Source organism: Chiloscyllium plagiosum, unplaced genomic scaffold (assembly GCF_037043375.1).
Source record: "Chiloscyllium plagiosum isolate Xiang-an unplaced genomic scaffold, Cpla_swu_hap1 HiC_scaffold_7, whole genome shotgun sequence".
NCBI lineage: Eukaryota > Metazoa > Chordata > Chondrichthyes > Orectolobiformes > Hemiscylliidae > Chiloscyllium > Chiloscyllium plagiosum.
This window is the reverse complement of record NW_028270145.1, coordinates 47,432,077-47,458,686: the sequence shown is the minus strand read 5'-3', so window position 1 is coordinate 47,458,686 and position 26,610 is coordinate 47,432,077. Positions and strand designations below refer to the sequence as shown.

The 26,610-nt window shown below is 38.7% G+C and overlaps 1 protein-coding gene and 1 long non-coding RNA gene across 11 annotated transcripts in view; one reads left to right on the top strand and one right to left on the bottom strand.

The window, feature by feature from the left end:
* The first annotated feature begins 1,622 nt into the window (after window positions 1–1,622).
* LOC148149607 (uncharacterized) lies at window positions 1,623–25,039 on the top strand. Its single transcript, XR_015757660.1, has 3 exons — window positions 1,623–1,728; window positions 13,796–13,899; window positions 24,704–25,039. It is a non-coding gene; the product is annotated as an uncharacterized LOC148149607 (long non-coding RNA).
* The window catches only part of znf385b (zinc finger protein 385B), a 433,921-nt gene continuing 415,349 nt past the window's right edge, over window positions 8,039–26,610 (bottom strand). For all 10 annotated transcript variants that reach the window (XM_043693506.2, XM_043693507.2, XM_087988974.1 and 7 more), the window contains 4 exons: window positions 12,633–12,911; window positions 10,814–10,992; window positions 10,591–10,692; window positions 8,039–9,469 (listed from right to left, as the gene is read on the bottom strand). In XM_043693506.2, coding sequence (XP_043549441.2) covers window positions 9,251–9,469; window positions 10,591–10,692; window positions 10,814–10,992; window positions 12,633–12,911 — 779 coding nt within the window. In that variant the 3' untranslated portion in view covers window positions 8,039–9,250. The remainder of the gene's footprint in view (window positions 9,470–10,590; window positions 10,693–10,813; window positions 10,993–12,632; window positions 12,912–26,610) is intronic.

Sequence of the window (26,610 nt, the reverse complement as noted above, 5' to 3'; positions counted from 1 at the left end):
TGCATACGTGTGTGTAGTGAGAAAGAAGCAAAGAAAGCCAAGACAGGTGGCTGGGGAAGAGATGAATCCTGATGAATCACTCTACACACAAAATTGGCATCGACAGGTCTAAAGGTGATAACTGGTTTCTGACTGACAGATTGAAGACTGTGCAAAGAGAGCAGCAAGTGAATGTAAAGTATCAGATAAAATTAGTGCTTCATGCAAAAAATTATGAACTCTGTAGATCTATACGAAATGCTCAAGATGGTGACGCAAAAATAAGGCCCTTGAAGGAAATTTTGAGATTATACAATTGAATGATACTCATCCTCGGAAGCAGGGCCTGGGAGAGGGTCAGGCCTGTGTCTTCTTGTCTGTTCACAAACAATTGGCTGGCAGGTGCCACATTCTGGGACAAAGTTCTAGCATTCAAGATCCAATTGTCCTGGAGTCAAAGCCCAAGTCCTTTGGATAATCGCGATGCATTCTGGATAATGTATCATTGGCTGTGCTTCCAAGCATAAACAACAGTAGTCGTTGCCAACACTCAAAACACACACAAGCCCCCAAACCAGGCCTGGGGAAATTCAAGTGAGGGAGTCACTGAGGCAGCTGAAGCCTTGAACTGAGAGGCCTCATTGTTACTTCACTACAGAACACTTATCAGGAAGCTGTGATCTCACCATTTGCACAGAACAAATATTAGTTTCAGAGGTAAACAAAAACAGTCACCATGGCAACAGCCCTCGCCAAAGGAACATTACTCCCGAGAGAAGGACCATCACACAAGGAAGGAGCAGATATTTGATGAACAGCCAATGACAAAGAAGAATTACACCATTAGACCTTGACTTGGAATGTTATGTCATTGTTCTCCTACCAGATCATATGGGCGGCTCTCTCATTAGAAAGAAGCGACTGATGGTGATTTAACCTGAGGGCCACCAGACCTCAGGCAAGGGAAGAGGTTGAGAAGGTGAGTCCTTCATGGTAACCTCAAACCAGTCATGGGAATTGAACCCCCGCTGTTGGCATCACACTGCTCTGTAAACCAACCAACAGGTGAACTGAGCTAAACTGATCCGCTGATTTGGAAATTACATATACAATCCACATGCAAAGACCAACAAAGGTATGTCAAACTAAAAGTTCCATAGAGCTTTTTTTTAATGAATGATGATTTTCATTGTTTCATGGATATTGGGTAACTTGGAACTGCAAATGGTTTTGAATGCAATTTGCTTTTTGAAGAGGAAAATACTGGAGAAATGCATTTGTATGTAACGTACTGGGTGGATTGTCATAGTCATGTGAAATATTTGCTCTATGCTCCGCAAACACAGCCACTCTACATTTCTGCACACAGATTGAAGCATTAACTTCTGGTTTTGGAATTTGCTGTCATGCATGGACAGCCACATACAACTGGAAAGAAAATTAGAGGGAATGTGAGTCATGTGACTGCTACCTCTGCTGTAAGTACTTTTATTTTCTTCATTAGAGCATGACACATAAAACAAAGAGTAGCAGCTAACAAAATGGAGAATGATAAAAGTCAGGATCGACCAGTTAAGATCACAAGCAAGTAGAATTAAGAACTAAGCTGGATAAATGGTATTAACTGAATATTATTGCTTGCAGTTTAAGACAAGCCTTATGTCTACTGGCTATTTCTCAAGGACCAACAGCAACCTGCTCAATTGATTCCAGAAGATGAGAAAAACATTTTATTTGTTTTAATGCCAGGTGAACGCTCATAATCATTTTATTCCTTCGATGAACAGTAATAATATTGCACAGAATGTCATTGTTTGAATAACTGGCTTATAATTCACAAAAAAACATCAGTAGTATGTGATGCTTTCTCGAATCCCTGGTACAATATTTGTGTTAATATAACCGTTGAAATACCAATCACAAGCTTGTTTACTTACTGATGCTACTTGCAGAATTAAGGTGATGGGGGTGGGGGGAGCTACAGATCCAGGATAAAAGGTTTTGAGGAGATTTGCAGAAAGTGTTTATTCCAGAGGTTGGTGGGGATCTGGAACTCACTGTCTGAAGGTTGAGGTGGAGGTTGAAACTCTCAAAACATTTAAAAGAACTCAAATACACATTTGAAATGCTATAACCTGTGGAGCAAGAGTTGAAAATTAGGATTAATCTCAGTAGCTACTTGTTGGTCAGCATGAGAATGATGAATTGAATGGTCTCCATCAGTGCTGTAAATATGTTTTTAATATGTCTGTGTTACTCTGTTCAACTTATTTTGTTGGAACATTTATTTCATTCCACTATCATTGAATCCCTATATTTTAAAAGGATATGTATCCAGAAATATCCTAGTGGTTACTAAATTAAAAATGCAATTTTATCTCTATCTGAATACTGATTAAATAATTTTACTTTTTAAAATTATTATGGATGACTTCTGTCAGTGATGTAGTTGCCATAGTGGGATGACTTATAAAGCTTTTCACTGTATTTTTCATATAAAATTACATATGACAATAAATTTCTATTCTATTCAGTTTAAGTTGCTAATTAGAAATGGTATAACAGCTGCAGAAAGGCAGTTTGAGGGGGATCTGCCTTTAGAGGTAGTATGAGCTGAAGTCAGAAATAGGAAAGGTGCAGTCACCTTGTTGGGTTTTTACTATAGGCCCCCCAATAGCAGCAGAGATGTGGAGAAACAGATTGGGAAACAGATTTTGGAAAGGTGCAGAAGCCACAGGGTAGTAGTCATGGGCGATTTCAACTTCCCAAATATTGATTGGAAGCTCTTTATATCAAGTAGATTGGATGGGGCGGTGTTTGTTCAGTGTGTCCAGGAAGCTTTTCTAACACCGTATGTAGATTGTCCGACCAGAGGGGAGGCCATTTTGGATTTGGTACTCGGTAATGAACCGGGACAAGTGATGGGCTTGTTAGTGGGTGAACATTTTGGTGATGGTGACCACAATTCTGTGACTTTCACCTTGAAAAAAAAAATATGGGGCGGCACGGTGGTTAGCACTGCTGCATCACAGCGCCAGAGACCCGGGTTCAACTCCCGCCTCAGGCGACTCTGTGTGGAGTTTGCACATTCTCCCCATGTCTGCGTGGGTTTCCTCCGGGTGCTCCGGTTTCCTCCCACAATCCAAAAATGTGCAGGTTAGGTGAATTGGCCATGCTAAATTGCCCGTAGTGTTAGATGAAGGGGTAAATGTAGGAGTATCGGTCTGGGTGGTATACGCTTCGGCGGGTCGGTGTGGACTTGTTGGGCCGAAGGGCCTGTTTCCACACTGTAAGTAATCTAATCTAATCTAATATAATATCTATAAAATGATCAGACAGATATTTGATGGAATAAGATCAAGGAAAAATATTAATACTTCAAATAAATGACCAGTGCTTCAAAGTAATTTTAAAAGCAAATAAAGTGTTAACACATATTGTCTGGTTAATTGAAAATTAAACAAGAAATACAGTCCTTTCTATCCAAAGTGCGGTTAGGCTGCATCAAGATATTATTCCAGTTTTTATAGTTGAACATTCAGGGAGCTAGAAACCCAAGAAAAGGTTGAGGGGAATACCTAGATTAAGGGAATCTCAGTTTTGAGGTGCCAGAGAATTCTAACATTGACTTCAAAAAGATATGATTGAAATCTTTAAAAGAATTGAAGTATTCCGAATTGATAGGATATTCAAATTAAAAATATTACTGAGGCCAAGGATGCATTTTGAGTCTCTGTCCAGCTCTTATCCCTTCTGATTTAAGGTGGCCTTCCCATCTAGGGACCTTCCTAATTTGCATTCAGTGCCCAGGTTCCTTAATTCAAGGAAAAGGAGGAGGAAACTGAAAGCAATTCCATGAGCCTCATCGCTGTAGGAAGAATGGGTCTGTGTTCCTGTAGGCCTAGCACAGATAGAGGATTAAAGACAAATCAAAATGGCTCATTTGTTTTTTTTCTGTTCTAAACTTTGCATTTAAGAATGAGCACTTCTGTGAACACAACACTGAAAACCTGGCTTTATACTATCAAAAGAAAGGAACTGGATATTTGAAAAAGATGATATAAGATATAGAAAATGGGATTAATCTGCCCCAGCAAAAGTGTGGTCTGGTCAGTGGCCTACTGTGTGTTGAAAATCCAATCTTCGACAATAATCTCACTTTAAATTGACTGCATTATTTCAACTAAGTATAATGTGCCAGACATTTTGATGGCCAGATAGTTGTCCCTGCAGGGTAGATTGGAGTTGTGTGTTGGGAATATGCAGAAAGCCCCATATAGATGGCTATGTGTGAATTGCCTAAAATATTACCCTTCATCTGAAACCCTTCAAATAAGTTCCTTTTAGAATCGTATTTCAGAGGGTACTAACTCACTCAAACCTAGCAGTTACTGAAGAGGATTTAAAAACCTGCTGTAACTCAATGGGTAACTATTGAACTGAAAACCCAATTCATGCAACACTCAGCCTACCTTTCTCTCCAATCCTGCACTAACCTGCCGCCTTGTCCCCTTTGTCCTAGTCACTTGACATCCAATTCGCAAACTTACCTTCTAACAGCAGCCATCGAAGTGGGCTGCTGGGGTCATTTAGAATGCTATTGAATATTGGACTTACTGTGGTTTCCATGCTGAACTACTCCACTGCTTGTTGCAATGAATTCTGGATTAGTCTCCAATGTTCCTTAACAGGAAGCTCGTGTTCAGAAAAATTCCATAGCAGAATGTATCAAAACATAAGGATTTTAAAAGATCTTCCAGGTTCGTTTTCTAACCTTGTTTGGAATTTCTGGACCATTACTTATCATTGTAGAACTGGAGCAACCTTGATCAGACACCCAAACTCATGGCGTGTCCAATCGCTGGTCAATGTTCCTTCTGATTTTAATTTGTTTCACACTGTGTCTATTGCACCACATGCTACATTCTGAATTGTTGTGTGTTGCATACCCATGCTCCAAACAGGTAACATTTTGTGAACTGCTTATTAATTGTTTATGACTATGTAGGTGGTCAGCATTAGCTGAGGTTTGGCTTGAGTACATAAAAATATACATCCCTCCTCATGACTACAGTTTGGCCATACATATTGATGGCCTTGTGTACCTATTTTGTACCATCAGTGGTCCCCAGAGCTACACCCATATTGCAACATAAACTATTCATATGTGGTCTGAAAGTGATTATATGAAAGGAAAGAGGGATGAACCATAGGAGTAAACAGGAAGAAGAGAATAGGGAGTGGTAGGTCAAAGAGCTTGGGGTAGAGATTCTACTTTTGTTGTAAGTGGTGTTTCTATCGTATATGGTGTTCAAAATTACACCTATTTTGAAAAGTACTTTAGGCATCTTGATCTTTGCTCAAAGAACACAAAACTGACATAAAAGCTGCTTCAATCAGGCAATTTAAAAAAAAAACTCCTTGGTATAAAAGTATGAGAAAATTTGGCAGAAGAAATTGGGCTTAATAATTACCAAAAGAAGTGATTCACATCAGTGCTAATATACTACCTGAGTTGGAATGACTAAAAAGTGATTTTGAAAATGTATATAAGACTCTTTTCTAGTTAGATTGGGGTTCATGATTAATTTCCTTACACATAAAGCAAAATCAGAACATTGCATTTTGAAAACTTAAACATTTTGAAATGTCCTTCTATCTGAAGAAAGATTGCAGGATATTTTTGGAGCTTCATTGAAATCTATAAATGAACACAATTAGTCGATGCTCTCAGTAGGGAATAATTCACCCTCAGATGGATTGTTACTTTTATGGGCAGCCTAACTCAAGTTGCACTGATCATAATTTTTGCTTATGATCTTTTGAGTTGTTCATATCTATATCAGGGAAATGGTGCCAAAAACAAATAACCAAAATAAGATGCCAAGGTAGGATGGGATGTTGCAAGTCCAAGAGATGTTTTGGAGGATGTTTCAGAGTGGAGGATCCTGAAGGAGCACTCAAAAATATGGGCAGAATAGTGAATCTGTGTTAGTGAAGTGAGCAGTGCATACCCGAAGGTAGCCAAGGAAGAAGTTGCTAATGCTGGTCCAGTAATACTATGGAAGCTATTGAAAGCAAGTATATAGATTTAAAAGTCATTCATTAGGATATAGCAATACGATGAGGGTTAGTTGATGTTAAGGGTAATGGGAGTTTCAGTCTTATCTAGATGAGGATGTGAATCCTGAACAAATAGCATGTTAGTTGCTGGCAATCAGCTGATATTTGTTTGATTTTGTCTCCAGTCTTAGTAACATTCAACATTTCTGAAGGTGGCTAACTGTGTAATTCAATGTCAACAAACTATATACAGATCAGATTATCCTTGTCTCAAATCCAACCTTCTTAATTGGATATCCCGAAGAGAAGACAAGTTAGTTGCTAAATATGAATTAAATGATCCACTTTTCAAATAAGGTGAATAATCCTGAAGCTTGAAGATTAGATGTAAACTTTTAGTTTTTTTTTAAATGAATGATAAGGAGGAGGAAAGATAAATTGGAGAAGCTATATAGCTATTAAACTTGACTGCTTTCTAAAGACATATTTTGACAGATCATTTTAATTAATTTATTTAGTTTCCATCCTTGGCTTACACTATTTAACTGACAGAACAATTGGTGTAACTGACACTGGTGCTGCTTTGTCAATTTTGCCTGTTGGTATTGTAGAACTAATACATATTTAATTTAAAGGCTATTATCATGTCATTGCAGCATACTCTCAATTACTGAAAGGAAGAAACTCAGTTATTGATTAGATAAGTCTCTGTCAACTATTAATGTTTTTGCATCTGCAGCATTGGAGCTTTGAAAACAAAATGAATATAAGCCTCAGATTTATGCACTGCATATGAAGACCACATCTAACTGGAATTCACTCCCTCTCTGTGAATCATTACAGAAGAACAAAGTGTGCCAGTCTAAATTACTTAAGCTGTCTGTTGTTTAACTTTTCTAGGCTGTAGTTAAAGGGTTGAGATGTAAGAGTAGAAGCTATTCAGCCCATCGAGTCTACTCCACCATTCAATGAGAGAATGGCTGCTCTGATATCCTCAACTCCACCTTCCTGCCTTTTCCACACAACCCTTGATTCCCTTACTGATTAAAAATCTATCTCAACCTTGAGTATACTTAATGATCCACCACAGTCCTCTGTGGTAAAGAATTCCACAAATTCACTACCCTCTGAGAGAAGAAATTCCTCATCTCTGTCTTAAATACATGATCCCTTTACTGAGATTGAGAAATCTGGTTCTAGACTCGGCCACAAGGGGAAACAACCTTTCCACATCTACACTGCCAAATGCCCAAAGAATCATGTATATTTCAATAAGGTCAAATGTCATTCTTATAAACTTCAACAAATACAAGCCCAACCGACTTGACCTCTCCTCATGTCCTGGGATCAGCCCTGGTAAACCTTCGCTGGTCTGACTCCGAATCCAGTCTATCTTTCATTTATAAGTAGCTCAGAATTATTCACAGTATTCCAGCGGCGATATGACTAGTGCCTTGAATAAGTTTAGCAACACTTCCCTTTTTTTTACTCCATTGCCTTTGAAATAAAGGCCTACACTCAATTTGTCTTTGCTATTATGTACTGAACCTGTATACTAGCTTTTTAGTATTTATCCATAAAGACTCCCAAACCTTTCTGTGCTGTAGCTTCCTGCAGTCTTTACCTAGTTAAGCACTATTCAGCTCCTCCATTCTTCCTGCCAAAATGCATAAATTTCACACAATATCACCATATTTTTGCCCAATGGCTTACTCTGTCTAAATCCGTCTACAGACTCTGTTACACTCATACCTGTGTGTGATCTGCAAACCTGGCGATAATACATACACTTTTTTCACCCAAGTCATTAATATATTCTGTAAATTATGGCCCCAGCACTGATCTGTATGGCACTTCAATAGTTACTTTTTTTTAGTTATTTATAAATGTCAGCAATTGAAACAAGGAATCAAAGCAGCAATATTACTAACATTAAAAGAAATATGGTTGAACAATTTTCAATCAATAGATTTGAAAAAAAATCAATCGCATCTGAAATGGTACACAGTGTTAGTTTTATTTCGACATGTATTAAACACTGGACATTTTATAAGGTGTACTTGATGGAATTCACCCAGAGTTAATTGCTATAATGTATACTGAGTACTGAAAAATACAAACACCAACTTTTTTGTTTTATGCACTGCATATCTTGTTAGCCTTTATTTTCAAGGCAAATGGTATTGCAACACGTTCAGTAAAGCCTAAAATTATATATTCTCTAAAATTATTTATTTTCTGTACATTATTGCATTGATGTGCTACAAATTAATGTAGCAGCACGACTGCTTAACATGACAATGGAAGAAGTCATAGGATGTGTAAAACAAAAAGACCTAAATATATCTTTTAAAAAGTTCTGTAAGAGAATCATCATAAATTGTGCAATACACTGAGCTGATACTTCAAATGCATCGTTCACATTATTTAGCAGCAAAACTGGCAAAATGCTACCAAAAAAGTAAAACCGGTTTAACACAGAGAAAAAATGAAAACATCAATACATGAATTATGTTTCATGAGCCAGTACTATCTGCATTTTATGAACTTACTGGGTAAGTTACCCTGACGAAATAATAAGTAAAAGAAAAAGTTCACAGAATGTTCTGTAAATATCTGCAAGCACCTATACTGCAATTAAACATAAATTACCATTAGATTTTTAAATTAGACCTGAAACAATTCTATCACTACACAAGTTATAACAGTATTGCACTCAGGTCTGTAACAGCATTTCACAATCCCTGACTGCACAACATTGTTTTAAACTACAGATTCAGTTGTTCATATGTTATTCACAATTTACTACATAATGCATTACATTATGTACCAGGAGATGTCCATTTACATCAACAAACTTCTTATATACCTCTGTTTATTAGGAAGACTCTCGATTTCAAGTCTGCAGCAACAGGAATTAATTATTTGCTCTTGGTCTGTAGATGGATTCCATCAGTGAACAGACTCACTCCAAATAAAAATAATTATATATCTTAAGGGCAAAATCCCTATAAAAGTTCCATTGTAAATCACAACTTGGTGTTGGTAAATTAATTAAAAATCTCATAATTCCAGCACTGAGATCCAACTGTCCATGGAAGATCCTATGACCAGGTATCAATCTTTACAGCATGGACAAACATAAGGAAAAAGTGTTTTCTGCTTTCCTGTCTCTACTGGCCTCATGTTGTCCCACGAAAGGAAGGAATCAATAAGGTGCAAAGAGAATTGAGCCAGGTGATGCACGAATGGGTCCTGGTGCTGGCCTCAAAAGGGCAGGAGTTAATGCAGTGGTCTGGAACAGCGAGGTAGCTGGACGGGCATGGAGAGGCAGTGGAGAGGTCATAGCTGCAGCAGCAGCAAAAGGATTTGACAGAAAACCAGGTGCCAACGGTTTTATTAAATCCTTTTGAAATGCTATCTTTGCCTGGTGATAAGAAAAACAAAAATTGCCTTATGAAATTTCAAACGACTAATAATAAAAATTCAATACTTGCAATTTGTTTCTTAAATTTTACAAATATACTGAGTGTGAATTAATATTTTGCTTGACCCAGGGTTGATATGTATGGAATAATGATCATGAAATACTTCCACTATTTGTATGGTAGTTCTTGCCTAACAAACCAACAAACATATGGCCCTCATACTCCTGGTGACCTGGAAAGCCACTACTAGTATTCCACCAGAGGTAGACCTTGGGAGTCACATGGAGATGAAAAAAAGACTTATAACAATCAAATGTGGCTCTCATTCACATACACACACACACACTTAGCAGTGCAAACATTCCCATTCAAGAAATGCTTCAAAGCTTGCACAGTAAACCTCAAAAGTTAATCTCTTTAAAAATCTTTACATCCTACATTAAAAGATTTTCAAAAAAGATTAACTTTTTAAAATTGTCAACCAAATAGTGAACTCTGTATCAACCGATAAATGAAGTGTAACTTTTGAAACTCAGCCAAGGGACATCTCAGACCAGTTTGAAAGGATTTTGGTGTGGGAGAGGTAGGATCAGTTGTAGTGGTCCATGTTGAGTCCAAGAACAACGGAAAGAGGTGCTGTTTGCGGAATATCAGAAATTAGGTACAAAATTAAAGAACAGCACCTCAAGGATTATAATCTCTGGATTTTATTACCTGTGCCACTTGCAAACTGACATTGAGATAAGAAAAATAGGTAAATAAAGAAAGGAATGGTGCAGGAAAGAGGCATTCCATTTTGTGGGACACTGACATCAGCATTGGGACATGTATGAACTGCATCGTTGGGATGGGCTCCACCTGAACCGACTTGGGACCAAAGTCCTAGCAGAAAAGCTAAATAGGTGGCCACAAGAGTTTTGAGACATGGCTGCTGGATGTTTGTGTTGGGGACCTGAATACACAGGTTATATGATTTAGAGAACGGACAGGGAAAATGCCAAACAAATTGGGTGTGGCACTCTTCCCCAGAGCACATTATATGCAGGTCATTAACACAAATGGAAGACTTTATAATTTTTAGCACTGAATCAACCTGGAAATGGATTTTTAATAAACTTACTGCCAAAATACTTGAGTTGCGTTGCAGTTTGTTATAGGGACTATATTTAGGTTTCAATGGTTTTCCTGCTACTCTGTCCTTGTGCCTCCTACTGGAAATATGCTGCAAGAGATAAAATATCAAGAATTTATTTAATACAGGAAACTGACCTATATAATGAAAAAGAAGTCATTTATTTTGAAAGTGGTTTTCATTTCTTGAGTATTGTTTACTATTTATTTACCTGTTTGAGTTGAATTTCTGAGTTGACATGAACATCACAGATTTCACAATGAAAAGTTTTGTTTTGTAATCCTGAACCCTTTGTACCATTTTGAAGTTTAGCTTTTGATCCTGGTCTGGGATACGATTTGATCGGACCGGCACCAATCCGAGCTTCAACCATTGTTTTGTGCTTGGAGCCTGTTTAAAATATAATAACTTTAGAATCTCAATACTTGCCTATACTTCATAATGTACGGTTTATGTTGGCATTTGTGGAAGGAGGGGATAGGGTGCTCAGGATGATTGGGTAAGAGGAAAGAATCAAGCCTGGGGATGTGGTATACATAGGATACACCTAGATTCAAGGATTAATGGTTCCCACTTCATCACGCAGTCATGCTCTGCTACCTTTAGGCTTACCAACATTCTTGTATTTTATAAATGATTACCATTTTAGTTTATCTTGCTGCTACCTGACTACTGGTTGTTCACTGTCATTGCCAGAACCATTGGTGTAAGAAAAACGATTTAATATAGAGAAATTCCAGTTGCTATAATAGAGTGGAAGTTTTTGAATAAGTTTATAAAATATCATCTTACTAATTCTGAATCTAGTCACTAGAAATTGAAAATGGTGAGCTGATAAATGGAGTACAGAAGGTAAGCTGAGGGGAAGGGGATAAAAGAAAGAGGAATACAGCAGCTGAAATAGAAAACAGCCTTACAGTGCCTCATAAACTTATTTATCATACACATCTTGGTTTAAATCTACCCTAATGCCATTTAAACGTAAACGGCCTATTTTCATCAGACTATATAAGCTGAAATTTACTGCACCCTCTTCTGTTTTTATTCATTCATGGCATGAGGGTGTTGCTGACAGGGCCAGAATTTATTGCCCATCCCTGAGAATCAACCACATTGCTGTGGGACTGGAGTCACATATAAGCTAACCAGGTAAAGATCATAGAATCCCTATAGTGTGGAAACAGGTCATTCAGCCCGTTGTGAAGAACATCACACCAAGATCGACTCTACTACCCTATTCATGTATTTCGCATGGCTAATCCATCTAACCTACACATCCCTTAACACTATGAGCAATTTAGCCTGGCCAATCCACTTAACCTGCACATCTTTGGACTGTGGTAATAAGCCAAGATGACTTCTGTCCCCATCTCAGGAGGAAATTCTGCCTTGCAGAGCAATTCAGCTGACCAGCAGCTCTGTAGTCCTACCAGTGGAAGCACTGACAACTGCTGGGGTGATAGGCAATCTCACCACGTTGAGAAGTCCACCTGAATCTCAGGTTGGAAAACTTGCTGAAGAGATGAGGGGAACTAGGCTCAAGAGGCCGGTGATTAGAGAGGGGCTTTATAAAATTGAATGAGTTTGGGAGTTCAATCCTAAGGTAGTGAAATCTTTTGTAGGAAAATGTATTTTTATTTAAACAATGACAATACAAAGTACAAATTTGTTGATGATTGCTTTGTAGTTGAATTTATGTTGTTGGAAAAAATATGCCAGTTCAGATATTTTCGAATTGGTTGCCTACATTAATAATCTCTCTGGCATGCCTGCTGACAGGCAATACATGTACTTATTCTTCAGAATTGACAGTAATTGGATTTTTCTTTCTTATTTAGTTGGCACTGTGCCTTAATTCACAATGTTTTCTGGGAAACAATACATTTTCCAGTTATGCAAGTTTTTTGGGCCCACATAATTAATTAATATCTCTCCTTAGATCCTTAAGGGTCCCACGGGAACAACTGTATTACATTACAGGAAAGTTTAGCAGATCTTTCTGCCAAATTAATTATCACGATAGTACTGACCTGTGTTGTGTGCTTCCAGCTGTGACAATGAATTTACAGCTACTTTGCATAGAGAACAGTAGAGAAGTTTTTTTGCTTTTTCTTCCTCTGACTCAGTAGATGTGGTTGCAGTGTCTTCAACATTTACTGCTTCCATTGATATTACTGTTTTTGTTGAATGTGCATTCAGATTTCCAGTTTCTCCTATAACCGAAGTGGGTTGTGGTACCTCAGTGCCTACATTCGTATGTATCAATACATTATTCACTGTTACACTGTTGAATTCCAGCCTAACTGCATCTGTGAGTAAAAGAGAAATAATTTTGCTAATATTCAATAACTGTAACAGCACTGAACATAAAAGTCCTAGCTGTTGACAGAAAGCAACTAAACTTATGATTTCACCATTATCGAACAATTCTAGATTTAGATCAATGCTAAGTAAATTTTCTCTGCATGAATTTTCTTGACTCCACACCCCCATTTGTGTTTTGTACAGCCTGTCATGCTCATAGCTGTCTTCTTTGTCTGTGATAGGAGAGGCTACAGATAATGCCTGACTCAGCCAGCACATACAAAATGCAGTGGAGGTCATAGTGATATATTTTCATGATTTTTAAAATTCTGGAGCTGATTAGTTCCAGCTGTAGCAGCAAAGGAGCATTACTGGGAATATTCAGGACAGGCATAATTTTGTCTTGTTTCATGCCAATGATGATAGTTAAATCTATATTTGTGCTGCTTTGCATTTAGACTTTTAAATTTTACTAATTTGGTTACTAATTTGAATAGCTGCTTCATTTACAAATACCATCCTGAGAACTGTGTGGCACAAGGAATTCAATTTACCAGATTTATTAAAAGTAACAATTTGTAGCACACATTAAACAAGAACAAAAGATGTTACATTTCCAAACTTTAATGTCAATATTGATTTTGTCCACTAACAATTAATATTCTTTTAGCTAAATCCATATCTTAACATTTTTAATGGAACTCTTCAAAGAATGAAAAAGAAATGAAGTAAAGCATTCTAGATGTTTAAGTTGCAGTTGAAGTTGAATAATTTATTGAGTGTTGTTATTGCTTTCATGCACAAATGGTTAAATCTGGTGCAATTGTCTGAACAGTTCAAAAGGTAAAGGATAGGAAAGTAATTTTCTTGTCTGTTTTTTTTCTCCAAGACCATCAAAGAAAACTCTGCACAATACTCAAAAAGCAAATGGAGATGTTCCCCTGTATCTGCTGCCTTTGTCCTTCTAGATGAAAGTGATTGCAGATTTGGAAGGTACTGTTGAAGGATCTTTGGTGAATTTCTGCAGTGCATCTTGTATGACGGGATTTGAACGGGGGTTCCCAGAACATTATCTGAGTTTCTGGATTAATAGTTTAGTGATAGTACTATGAGGCCACTGTCAATCATTTATGTAAATACTGGAGGTAGCACAAAATGGGCAACAACGAATTGGCAGTTTGCTTTACACTAAAATAAGACAAAGAACTGAAAATGCTGGAGAACTGAAACAAATAAAACCAGAAATTCCTGCAAAAACTCAGCAAGTCTGACAGTATCTATGAAGAGAAAACAAAGTTAACATTTTGAGTCCAGTGGCCCTTCTTCAGTTCTTCAATTTCTCCAGCAATTTCTATTTTTGAGTGTTTTATACTCTGTATGTCTTTGTTTCAAGTGAAGTGTAAAATGGGCAACTAGCTGCTGTCACTCTTAATGTGTCACTTTATGAGATGAATTTTGCCCCAAAGATAAGTAAAAGATTAAAGGCTCACTTCAGCAAACAATGAACTAAACAGGAAACTGGAAAAAAAAACAGGTCAAAGAGTTTCACATCAATGTATTACATTCCATTATAACTTCAAAGACCAATTAATAATATGAAATGGAAAACTGTTGCCAATTTAAAAACCTCAAAACCTAAACGAGGAGGACCCCTCTCAATTACCTGAAGCCCATTATCAGAGACACACCCAAGATAAATTATCCAAGTGTAGTAACCCACCTACTGGTCATGAATGGTATTACCCCAACTGTCAGCATCAGAATCCAGACCATTCCTTATAGTTCCTAAGCTTATAGAGGATCAGAATCTACGGCTGAGAAAGAAAAGCTGTTTCGACATTTTAATCTGCGACTTCGCAATGTAAGCTACTTGATATTAGTGCAGTCCTCGTAAAGACAGTCAGTACGTGAAGTGGATGTACATTTTACGCACTTAAAGTCCATTCTACCTCCTGCCAGTGCATTGGAACAGGACATTGGCACTGCTAACATTATTACTTGCACCAGGAGCAGGAGGTCAGCACCCACTCAGTCATAGACACATTTGCAGTGCTCATTCCCCCACTTGCCAATTTACCCAAGTCTACCTTTTGGACATAAAAATATAATGATCTTATCAAATATACATAAATAAACATTTACCTTTACACTGGCTTCATAAAATGTATGATACATTCACACAACATACATTCATGACAACTCCCATTTCTTGTCAACATCCCACCGAGTGACATCATATGAAAAGACACATCAGTTCTGACAAAGATATTGATGACACCGAGCTCCACTTCACTATGAGTTGAAATTTTCTGCCTCTCGAGTTCACTTTCGTCCTTTATGGCACTCATTAAAACCTATCTTATTATCTTGGCTTTGGACCATCTTCCCTAAATGTATTTTTGTGGGAAAGTATCAAATATTGCCTTATAAGATTCCTCCAAAATGCCTTGGGATATTTTACTATGTTAAAAGTGTTATGTCAATACAAGTTGCTGATCGACTTAATGAGGAAAAAAACTCAAACATTAGTCTTCAAGTATTTTATATTCCTTTCAAATCTTATTACAGTAAGCATTTATAAAACATTTATGCTCACAGCAGTAATCTAATTTTGATAATCAAGTCTATAAACCATTACCTGGAGGAGCACTAGCATTAATTAACTGGAAAGTAATTTGCCCTGGGTGAATCTCAATCCAAAATTAGCAGGCAAACTAGTAATCAAACAATGGGAGGCATTCAAACAGGGGACGGTTTAAGTACACAGTTCACAAGATTGGAAAAATCAATTGTGGTGAGAGCAAAATCAACTTGATGGTAAAGAATTTGCTTGGATCACAATGTTCTTAATCAAATAAAGACAATTGCTACCTTATTTCAACACTAGGGAGAAACCACATCAGCACTGGAAGGTCAAAGAATTTTCAGCAAGTTTTATGCGAGAAGGAGATACTGAAACATAAAGTTTGCCAAGGAATCTTCACTGTTGACAATATTCAATGTACCCTTTAGAAAGTGAGAATTCCTGAAAACTACATTTTACCAGAAAGTGAGCCAGGATATATTGCAGCAAAAAGATGACAAAGCATAAAGAGGATGTAAAGGATCAATTGGAGTAGCTGATGTATCCAGATCTATGGTATAGATGAAACAAAATGGCCAATATACGTGAAGCCATGGAGAGACAAAGGAAAGCTGAAATCACGATAAACAGACAAATGCATTCAAAATGCTTGGTCTTTGGAATAGTGTACCTGACATAGTAAAGCAGATTCCTGAAAATATCACAGTCATCTCTGAGTTGGCAGTTTCAGAAAACAAGAAGAAATTTTCCTTGCCGAACACATTGCAAAACAATGAGAGTTGATGAATGTTCAGTTCCAGTGGTTCAGGTCATACAAGAGGAGTTTCAACAAACACAGGTTTGCCTCCTTGCATATGACCTTTGTCATACCACAACAGAAAGATATTAATGAGCAAATAGATGCATCTATAAAAGAAATGGGAGCTGCATTAGTACATGAGGGAACACTAAAATAATTTGTACTCAAAGCTCTAATATCAGCTGAGACTAGATATCCCAACATAGGAGAATTTCTGGCAGTCATGTATGGATATGAGAATGTATGGATGGATACCTATCACTATGGGGAAGAAGTTCATAGTCGATTGTGGTCATCATTCACTCAAGCAGATCTATCAGAAAAATCCGTTTTGAATTCCAGCAAGACTGCAGAAGTTATTCTTGAGGCAATTTCACTCTGAGAAACAAGCCAGGAAGAGAAGATGTGCTTGCAGATGCCTTATCTTGACTGTTGCCGCAGCAGAAACATGAAATAAAAGATCAAATTCACAACCATGCCCAAGTTCAGGCATTTAATTTTTCAAAGGCTCTTTGCCTGAGAAAATTCTCCAATAAAGTATAAAAGTATATAGAAAATAGCAGCTTTTGACAATTGTGAGATTCATTAATACAGTGGAGATTCAAGCGGAATATATAGATTCAAGAGGACGGCAAAATAAGGGAAGAGGCTACAAATGATAGACAATAGATTAGCAGCTAATATAGAAAGAGCTCACAATGCAATAATAGTGAAAGGGGAGTCAGAAGAAGAGTGAGGTTGGTTCACTACCAAAAAGATCTTTGTGATAACAAAGGGGCATAACTGAGATACTGAGCAGAATCTTCCATGATGCAAAGTCTGGCAGAGCACATGGAAGTGAGAACCACTTCCCCTCAGGGGTTGGTTAGCTTATCTTGAGTGATTATGTGGTTCCCAGCTCATTAAAAATGCATGAGCTTAATTAATCTTGTAGTTCTGATGAACTCTGCCTTCTCCCACAGTTGCTGCCAGACCTGCTGCATTTTGCCAGCAATATCTGTTTTGGAATCTTGTAGTTTTTGGATGGTGGGGTTGGGGGAGCAGTGAAGGCAGAAAGTTGGTGTCCCCTCCATTATTACTTTAAGGTGTTGGTACCATATTTCATGAGCACTTGCGAAGGCTTTTCCTGCAATCCTGAAGCATCATTCAGGCTTTTGAAATGGTCACCTGCAACTAATGTTCTAGACCATTCCCTGGTCATCCTGCCTTTTTTCTACCACCTGTGGCCATCCACCTCGACCCATGCTCCATGCAACGTAAACTACAGCCACTTGATCTCAATCATATACAAATGCTCCCCCAAACAAGACAATGCTGTGGCTACTCACTCCAAAGTCCTGCAAGCACAGCCCCTTGCCTGCTGCATGCCACTTATATGCAGTCGAGATTCAGAATGGCACATACTCATTTATGGAGAACTTGATTGGTGAAAGGAAATTAATTTTGGTGAGCTGGTCTTTTAATGAACATGTATGGCATTGAAATACACATAAGGGATCTTCCAGACAACTACCATTCAGAAGCATGATCCACTTCTCAAGTTCTGAGAATGTGATTGCAAACTTTCATCCTACTATTGGGAGCCTGGTCTCTGGCCTCGCATGCAAACAGAGATGCTACTAATGGGCGGCACGGTGGCTCAGTGGTTAGCACTGCAGCCTCACAACACCTTGATCCCAGGTTCGATTCCAGCCTCAGGTGACTGTCTGTGTGGAGTTTGCACGTTCTGTGTCTGCGTGGGTTTCGTCCGGGTGCTCCAGTTTCCTCCTGCGGTCCAAAAATGTGCAGGTTAGGTGAATTGGCCATGCTAAATTGCCCGTGTGTGTGTTAGGTGCATCATTCAAAGGGAAATGGATCTGGGTGGGTTACTCTTTGGAGGGTCAGTGTGGACTGGTTGGGCCAAAGGGCCTGTTTCCACACTGTAGGGAATCTAATCTAATGCAGGCAGAAATGATACTGAATGAGATAAAAAAATACATAAAGTGAAGCAACATAACTGGTTGCAAGGCTCAAAGTAGACAGGTCACCAGATTCCAGCAGGATGCACTTGGGAATAGAGAAAGGGAATTGCAGATTTTCAGGCACAGCCTGCCAATCCTCCTTGGATATGGGAGCAGTGCCAGATTCCTAGAAAGTTGTAAATGACACCACGCTGTTTAAAAAAGGGAGAGAGGTACAGACCCAACAAACACAAGCCAATCAACCAAGTGAGCAAAAGCAAAATGCAGGTGCTAGAAATCTGAAACAAACACAGAGAATCCTGGATAAACTCAGCAGGAGCTCTGGCAGCATCTGTAGAGGGAGAAACCGAGGTAATATTTCAAATCTAGTATGACTCCTTCAGAACATGAGCCTTCAGTTCTACCTCTCAGATGGATGTAAAAGGTCTCCTAGCAAAACCTCAAAGTATAGTGAGAGAGATAACCCTGGTGTCATGGACAATATTAATCCCTCAACAAAGATCTCAAAAGTAAGATTATGTAGTCATATAGCAGTGCATTGTGATAATTAATTGGACTAGTAATACCAGTTTCAGGCAAATATTCTGGAGGTGTGGTTTGAATCCTACCATGGTTGGTAGTGTAATCTGAATTAAACAAATCTTGAAATAAAAGCGAATCTAATGTTGATCATATAACCACTGTCAATTGTTATTTAAAAATTTCTGGTTCACTAATGTACTTCAGGGAAAGAAATCTATCATTCTAACATAGTCTGGCCTACATGTGAATCCAGACCCACAATGTGATTGAGTCTTAACTGTCTTTTGGGCAATTGCGATGAGCATCAGATGCTCACTAAGTCAGCAACACCCACATCCCATGAATAAATAAAAGAAAATGTCACACTGCATTTTGAGAGAGTTTTCTGAGCACATATTGCCTGCTGCATTTCTTACATTACAACAATGACTACACTTCAAGAGTTATTTATTAGTTGAAGTGCTGTACATAATTGCTGTATTAAGAGCACAGAGAAATTTACAAGAATATCACTGGGGCTTGAAAATTGCAGCTACGAGGAAAGTTTGGATAAGTGAGGGTTATTTTACTTCGATCAGAAGAGGCCAAAGTATGATTTAATTGGTATACAAAATAATACAGGGCTTGATTAGGCAGGGAAGACTGTTTTCCTTTACCAGAAGGCATAGATTTAAGGTTGAAGGATGAGAGAGGACATGAGGAAACACTTTGTCACCAAGAGGGTGATTGATGTCTGGAATATGTGCATAGTTCAGTGGTTAAGGCAGAAACCATCAACTTCTTTGAAAGGAATCTGGATCTGCATTTCAGCTCTGTAACCTGCAAGAGTATGGACTAACTGCTGGAAAATGGAATTAGAATGGCACTAGCTTATTTAGCCAGCACAGATACAATGTGCTGAATGACCTCTTTCTGTGCTGTGATTTTTCTATGGCTCTATATAACTGCAGGTCTTTTCTTCTTACTGTGGATGAGGGACTTCAGTTATGTGGAGATTGGAGAAGCTGCTGTTGTTCTCATTAGAGCAGAGAGGAGATGAAATTAGGTCAATGTCATGAAAGGCACTGAATGGTTTTGATAGAGAAGAGAAAAAAATATTGTAATTAGATAACACCATTTTAAGGTAATTGGCAAAGAATAAAGGTGAAAGGAGAAAACACTTTCTTATGGAGTGAGTTGCTATACTATGCCTGGAATGGTGGTGGAAGCAGATTAATTAATGCAGGAACATTTAAAAAAAAAGAATTGCATAACTAACTGAAGGGAAACGTTTCTGGAGAAAGGCTTAATTGGCAAAGCATACTAAACAAACTACATAGTCTCATTCTGCACAGTTTCACGTCATCACTTTCCAGAGATTTTGTTCCTTAGTGTTTAATTGTTTCTTAATTTAGGGTATAACCTGAGAAAATGATTTTGCAGCAGGTAATTGAAGCAACTAAAATTAAAATGAATACATCAATATGAATTCCAGCCGAGGCTAGTTTCTGGAACTCCACAGCAGATTTCAAGTGATTTTTAAAGACATAGATTAACTGGAATTTAAGAACATTATATGTATAAACAACAATACTTGGATTTTTTTTAAGAATAAAATTTCATAGGACTACACAAAATATATGGCACAGAAGTAGGCTATTCAACCCAACCAGTCCATGCCAAGGTGTAAGTTCCATTTGATCCTCTTCCATCAAAATCAACTATTCCCTTCTCTCTAATCTGTTTGACCAGCCTTCCCTGAAGGGGCATCTATCAAACTCATTTAAGCCACACTCTATGGTAGCACTGTGGACTGAGCACTGCTGACAACCATTACAAGCTTTCTTGCTTTGTGTCTGTGCTAGGCAAAATGGCAATGCAGCTGTGAGACTGGTGCCTCCAGCTGAGGAGGTAAAACAAAAAGGCAAGGCCATGCAAGGCAGAGATACTTTGAGCATCCAAGTAGACTCACTGTGACTGAGCATTGCGACAGCAAGCGAACATGCTGGAGGTGCAGCCTAGTCCAGTCCATAGCTAGTGTGTTTCTAATCATACAGTGTCCTTGATGTGGCACTACAACAAGAGTTGTTAGTGCAGTACTAAAATGCAGAAACATGTGTAAGTGAATTGGAGATGTAGCAAGAGGACTCTTAAAGGCTGCCATATGTCAAGTGCCAATGTCTGTGGATGTGAAACGCATGGAACGTGTCCTGAGATGTCGGTGCCTCATGTCCTCTGGAACAAACAGCAAGCTGAAATTACCAGATAGAGGCCAAAGTGAACACAGGTGAATCAGTGAATGAGGCTGAGAAAATAGTAACGGGGAACCAGGAATTGGGAGAGGAGTTGAATTTTGCATCAGTCTTCAGAGCAGAAGAACACTAATACCTTTCCAAAAATACTAAAATGATCAAGAGGTAAAAGGAGGAGAAGAAATAAATACAAAAACTATCAATAGAAAAGAATTACTAGGGGATTGCATGGGGTTAAAACCTGCTAAGTCACCTGGACCTGAAGAGATGCATCATGGGTTATTAAAGGAAGGAATGACAGATAGTGGATGCACTTCAAAGATCTTTAGATTCTGGAAAGGCCTCTGATTATTGGAGAACTGCCACTGTAACAACTTTATGTAAAATGGGAAGGAGGCATATAAAGGTAGCTACAATCAAATTAACTTAACACCTGTTAGGAAAATTTTAGAATCTATAGTAAATTTAGAATCTATAGTATAGAGCATTTAGAAACACAGAATATGATCAACAGAATCAGCAAAGCATCAAAATGAGGAAGTCTTGCTGAACAAAATTATTTGAGAAGATTAGGAGCAGGATAGATAACGAGGAAGCAGTTGATGTAATATATTTGATTTTCGGAAGGAGTTTGATAAGGTAAACACCGTTACACTACTTAGTAGAATAAGAGCTCATGGTGTTTAGAATAACATATTAGCATGGATTGAGGATTGGCTAACTAATAGAAAACAGAGAGTTTGGAAGAGGAGGAGGGCATTTTCAGAATGGCAGATGGTAATTAGTGGCATGCCACACCAATCAATGTTAGACCCATAGTTATTTACAATTTATATCAATGACTTGGAACATGAAAGTGAATGTACTGTATTCAGGTTTGTGGAAAACATGAAAATAGTTGGAAGACAAGTGGTGACAATGACACAAAATGTCTGTAGTGGGATATAGACAGGTTAAATGAGTAGCCACAAACTTGGCAGAGGGAATATAATGTGAGAAAATGTGCATTTAAGCACTTTTCCAGGAAAAATAGAGGAGTCAACTATTACTTAAATACAGGAAGAATGCAGAAATCTACAGCATAGAGGCATGTCTCCCAAGGACATGCAAATCCTGGGCCTCCCCCACCGCCAGTTCAAAGCCACCCACTGACTGGAGGAAGATCGCCTCATCCAACTCTCCAACACCAGTTTCCAAGTCTCCCCTCCCCCACCTCATCCCAAATCCAAACCTTCAACTTAGCATCATCCTCTTGACCTGCCCACTTGTTCATCTTCCTTCCCATCTATCCGCTCCATCCTCCCCACTGACCTACCACAGTCATCTCCCACCTGCATCTACCTACCTTTCTTCTCCTAGAGGTTAGTAAATCTGTGGATTTTTTTTACCATTGAAGGCTGTCGAGGCAATGTCGTTAAATAAATTCAAGGCTTCAACGGACAGTACTTGCATCATTCAGGGAATCCAGGGTTATGGGGAAGAGGCAGGAAAGTGGAGGTGAGGATTATTAGATCAACCTTATTAAATGGTGGAGCAGACTGGTTAGACTGAATGGCCCACTTCTGCTCCACTGTCTTATGTTTTGAGGCAGTGTTTGCAACTTTAGGAAAACCGTTTCTTCACACTCATTTGGAAACACATATGCGCACAGGTCCAGACCCTCTACATTGTTGCATCATGTGCAAAGTACATATTGAACAGATGTGACATTGAAACAGGGTTAGGAAGCAGAAAATACCTCTGGGATTGGTTGAAGTGGGTGGGGTTTTGTCGGTGGCGGTGGAGGGGTGCAGGGTCGTGGGGGAAGGTTATTGGACTGGTGGGGACACATTGAAAGGCTTCTCTCATTCTGTCCACCCTCTTTTCCCCACTATCCTGACTAGTTCTCCTTCCCAGTTTTCCCCAACACCCCACTCCTGAAGGTCTCGAGCTCCCCTGCTTCCCGGATCCCAGTCTCCCCCTCCCCGGATCCTGCTATCAACTGACACTTGGCAGGACCTGTGTCTCCACCTGGGACTGGCACAAGGGCATTAAAAAAATAATGCTGCTGGCTGGTCTGCCAGTTCCCTCCCTCCACTCTGCCCCTGGGACATTTTCCCATTATATTATTGAAAAGCTAATTGAGATTGCTTGTTGAAGCCCAAATGGGAATTTACATTCAACCTCTCGGCATCCACACACCATGGTGGTGGTTTTATCTCTGAAGGCAACCTCCTGCTGCCAAAGTGGTTGGGAGATGGGAAGGGGCAGGTGAATGGGGCAGGTTCATGCTCCAAGCAACTCAGAAGCCTTCCATTCTTGGCTGGAATCAACCACATTGCTGACCATCATTGGAGGGGTTACCCCACTGTAGTGGCACAGCTGCAAGGCCATTTTTATAAAACATTTGAAAAGCTTGGAGAACGGGCATTCTTTTATTGTGTGATTTGATATGCTATGAGTTTAGGTTCATTACAAACTGGTCAAACTCAAGGACTGCCTTCAGGCTGATACTTTAAACTGACATTATTTATAATACATTAATACTGAGTAGAGCAGCAGATGGCAATCATAAATATGCCAGGCTCTGACTTATAGTTACATTAGATAAGGAATTCATTATATTCTTTGTGTGTTCATGAGCATGTTGTAGTCTGGTCTGGTGCAGAGTCCCAGATTTTAGAAATCTGCAAACTCTGCCCACTCTGTCCATTTATACTAACTGGCATGCAGTTCGAAGACATCATCACAATCTTGCTCCAGGGTCCTGATGCCCATATACAGCAGGCATCCTCATTTGGAGGAACCCGCACTCTCACTTCACTGCCATGACACCCAGCAGCTGCTTTCAACCGGAAGGCTTTTCCAGTGGCCTTCACGATTCAGGAATCCCACTTGTTGTCGTGAACAGCATAGTAAGCCCATCCTCTGGTCTTTAATTGGCAAATTCAGAGAAAATCACAGGTTGTTCTCTACAGTGCAAGCTTCTAGTCCTTGCTTGCCGGCTGAGCCCTGACATCCAGAGAAAAACCTGTCCTTTGAATCAGTCTCATGATTGAAATATACCACAAATAAATCTGCGAGTCTGATCAATTAATATTCCATTCGGATGTTATCTTCAAAACAGATAAAAAATCCAAATCCAAACACATTTTGACATTATTTATAACGTTATCTGTATGTGTCAGGAGGAATGATCTTGCTTGCTGTATTCCATCAAACAATCTTTGCAACTTTCTGTTGAGTCATTATTATTCCTTTACTCTGCACTATTGTTTAGTTTTATTGCTCCTTAAAAGGTCACATCTTTCCCCATGGTTCAGTACATTTTGTTTAATGTTCACAGCTCTATATTTACATGCTTCGTTGACATGTTTGCATGCTATTAGGAGACACTGCACAATCTATCAGCTTGAACCTCTAAGGAGTAAGAATCATCAGAAATGACAGATCGCCACATTGCTCAAACCTTCCTCCTAGTCGATGTTGCTCCATACTTTGGTCTAAAAGGGGTGGACATGTCAGCGAGTTAGTTGGATCTTGTCTGGAGGCTAATCATGTACAGTAGCGGAAAGGGTAGTCAAGTTGTTTTATTGGGGGGGGCAAATATTAGGGTGTTAGTTTGGGAGGGGGTTGCAATGGTCGGGTTGATTCATTGCAGATCAGTTCTGGCATTACCCAGGAGTTAACTAAAATTTCTCTGTCCAACATTTCTTGGCAGCTATTCAGGGAAATGGTCATCTCGGGTCATAGGTCCAGTCTCCAACATTCCACATTCTGGAAGGTCTGGGTGATATTGTCCAGTGATGATACTGAGGAGACCTGACAAGTGAGAAAGCTCCCGATGAAAGGCACACATCTGAGACATTAACTCTGCACAGTTCGCCACAGCTGCTTCAATTTCTGCTGGGTCTTTCCAGCATCTCTTGTTTGTATTCCTGAGGCCCAGCACCTGCACTAAATTGCTTTTGACGAGTGAAACATGTTGAAAGATCATCTGTGTACCAACAATACAACTTCCAATTATTCCAAAATTCTATTCGATAAAAATGTTATAATACCTTATCCTTGTTTACACCTTACTAAAATATTTCTTAAAATTCTGAACTATCTTCAGAATTTACATAATCGAAGGTAACTTTGGTGATACATTGTAATGTGCTCCTTTTGGAACTACAATGTTGTAGAATGAAAATTCATTCACTAATGTTTTGGTAGCTCATATGAGGTTCAGTGATTTTTGATGATGAAGTAAGTGACATTCCATTTCATTGCCTAAGTTTTTTGGAATACTAGGTAATGGTATTTCATAAACTCATTAGTTTGCTCATTAGCCATGTCAGGATACCTTGCATGAAATTAAATAGTATAATATGTTTGAGACAGGGTTAAGTCGTGTTCCAGAAGGCAGCTTATGGATTGAATCATTAAATCACACCTAAGTTGTGAATTTCTTTATTGCTGACAAGTAAATTTATTAATTAATTTAAAAGCAAGTAGCTTTATTACAATGTAATAATAGCACTACATATACCCTTGCAGTATTCTTAAAATGCACTGGTCCTTTGTATCTTCATTCCATGAAAGTTCAAACTAAGAGATTATTTTGCTTGGGAACTGTAGCACTTAACATGGTCCAGTTCAGAAATCTAATTTCTTGAATGTTCCCCAAGGTGATTAGAAATATTTAATTCATACAACACAATACTACTTCACTTCGTGCTATCAATAAATAATACAAAGGCTACACTATATTTGATATTTCAGAGCTGTTGAGTAGTTAATTTTTATTCAACATAGAAACATGAAGAGTTTCAATTATAAATATTGAAGAATATCATCTTTTTGAATGACAAAACTGGACACACATAATTGTAGAATGTTAGGCAGTTCTGGGAACTGAAGGATAAAATTACTTTGAGTTCCATTAACTCATCCACAGTCATGTTAGCATTTATTTTAAAGAATCCCAATTTAAAAAGATTTCAACTTAGATTCTATCTTTGTTTTCAATGGTACATGATGATGTGGGCAGGAGGCTGCTTTTGTAATGACATAGGAACCATTAATGTTTCTCTGTTGATTGCTGGCAACTCACTCATTGGAGGTAAAGGAACTGAAGTAGGAGTAGTGACATTTAAAAGCTGCCTGCACTTCATAAGGGCATGTATTTATAAGAATAAGCACTGCAAAGCCACCCAAATGTTTTTGGCAACCTTCTAAATCCCTTTGTAGTGGAAGAGAGCAGTGAGAAGGTGCTGCTGCTTCACATGATTAGGGAAAGGCACCATGAAAACCTACCTGGCAACTGAAGGCAGAGATGGTCAAAGCAGTGGAACGTACATAACACTGTACCGAGGACTTGTCAACAACACTGAAGAAATAAATCAAAGATCTGAACTGTCAAGATAAGACTCCCACTCTCATACCTCTGTTCAGCTCAATATTATCAGCAGCCTGTGCACCCACACATTCTCCCTCTCCAGCATCTTATCAATCTTCTCTAACCAAAGCTGTGCATATCACTGCAACTCCTTTTACTGTCACTTTCATACTCCTGCAATTTTGCTGGCAGTAGTGGAATAGGAGGGAAATGGTGCAGTGCTGGTAATGACAGGGATGAGTAGT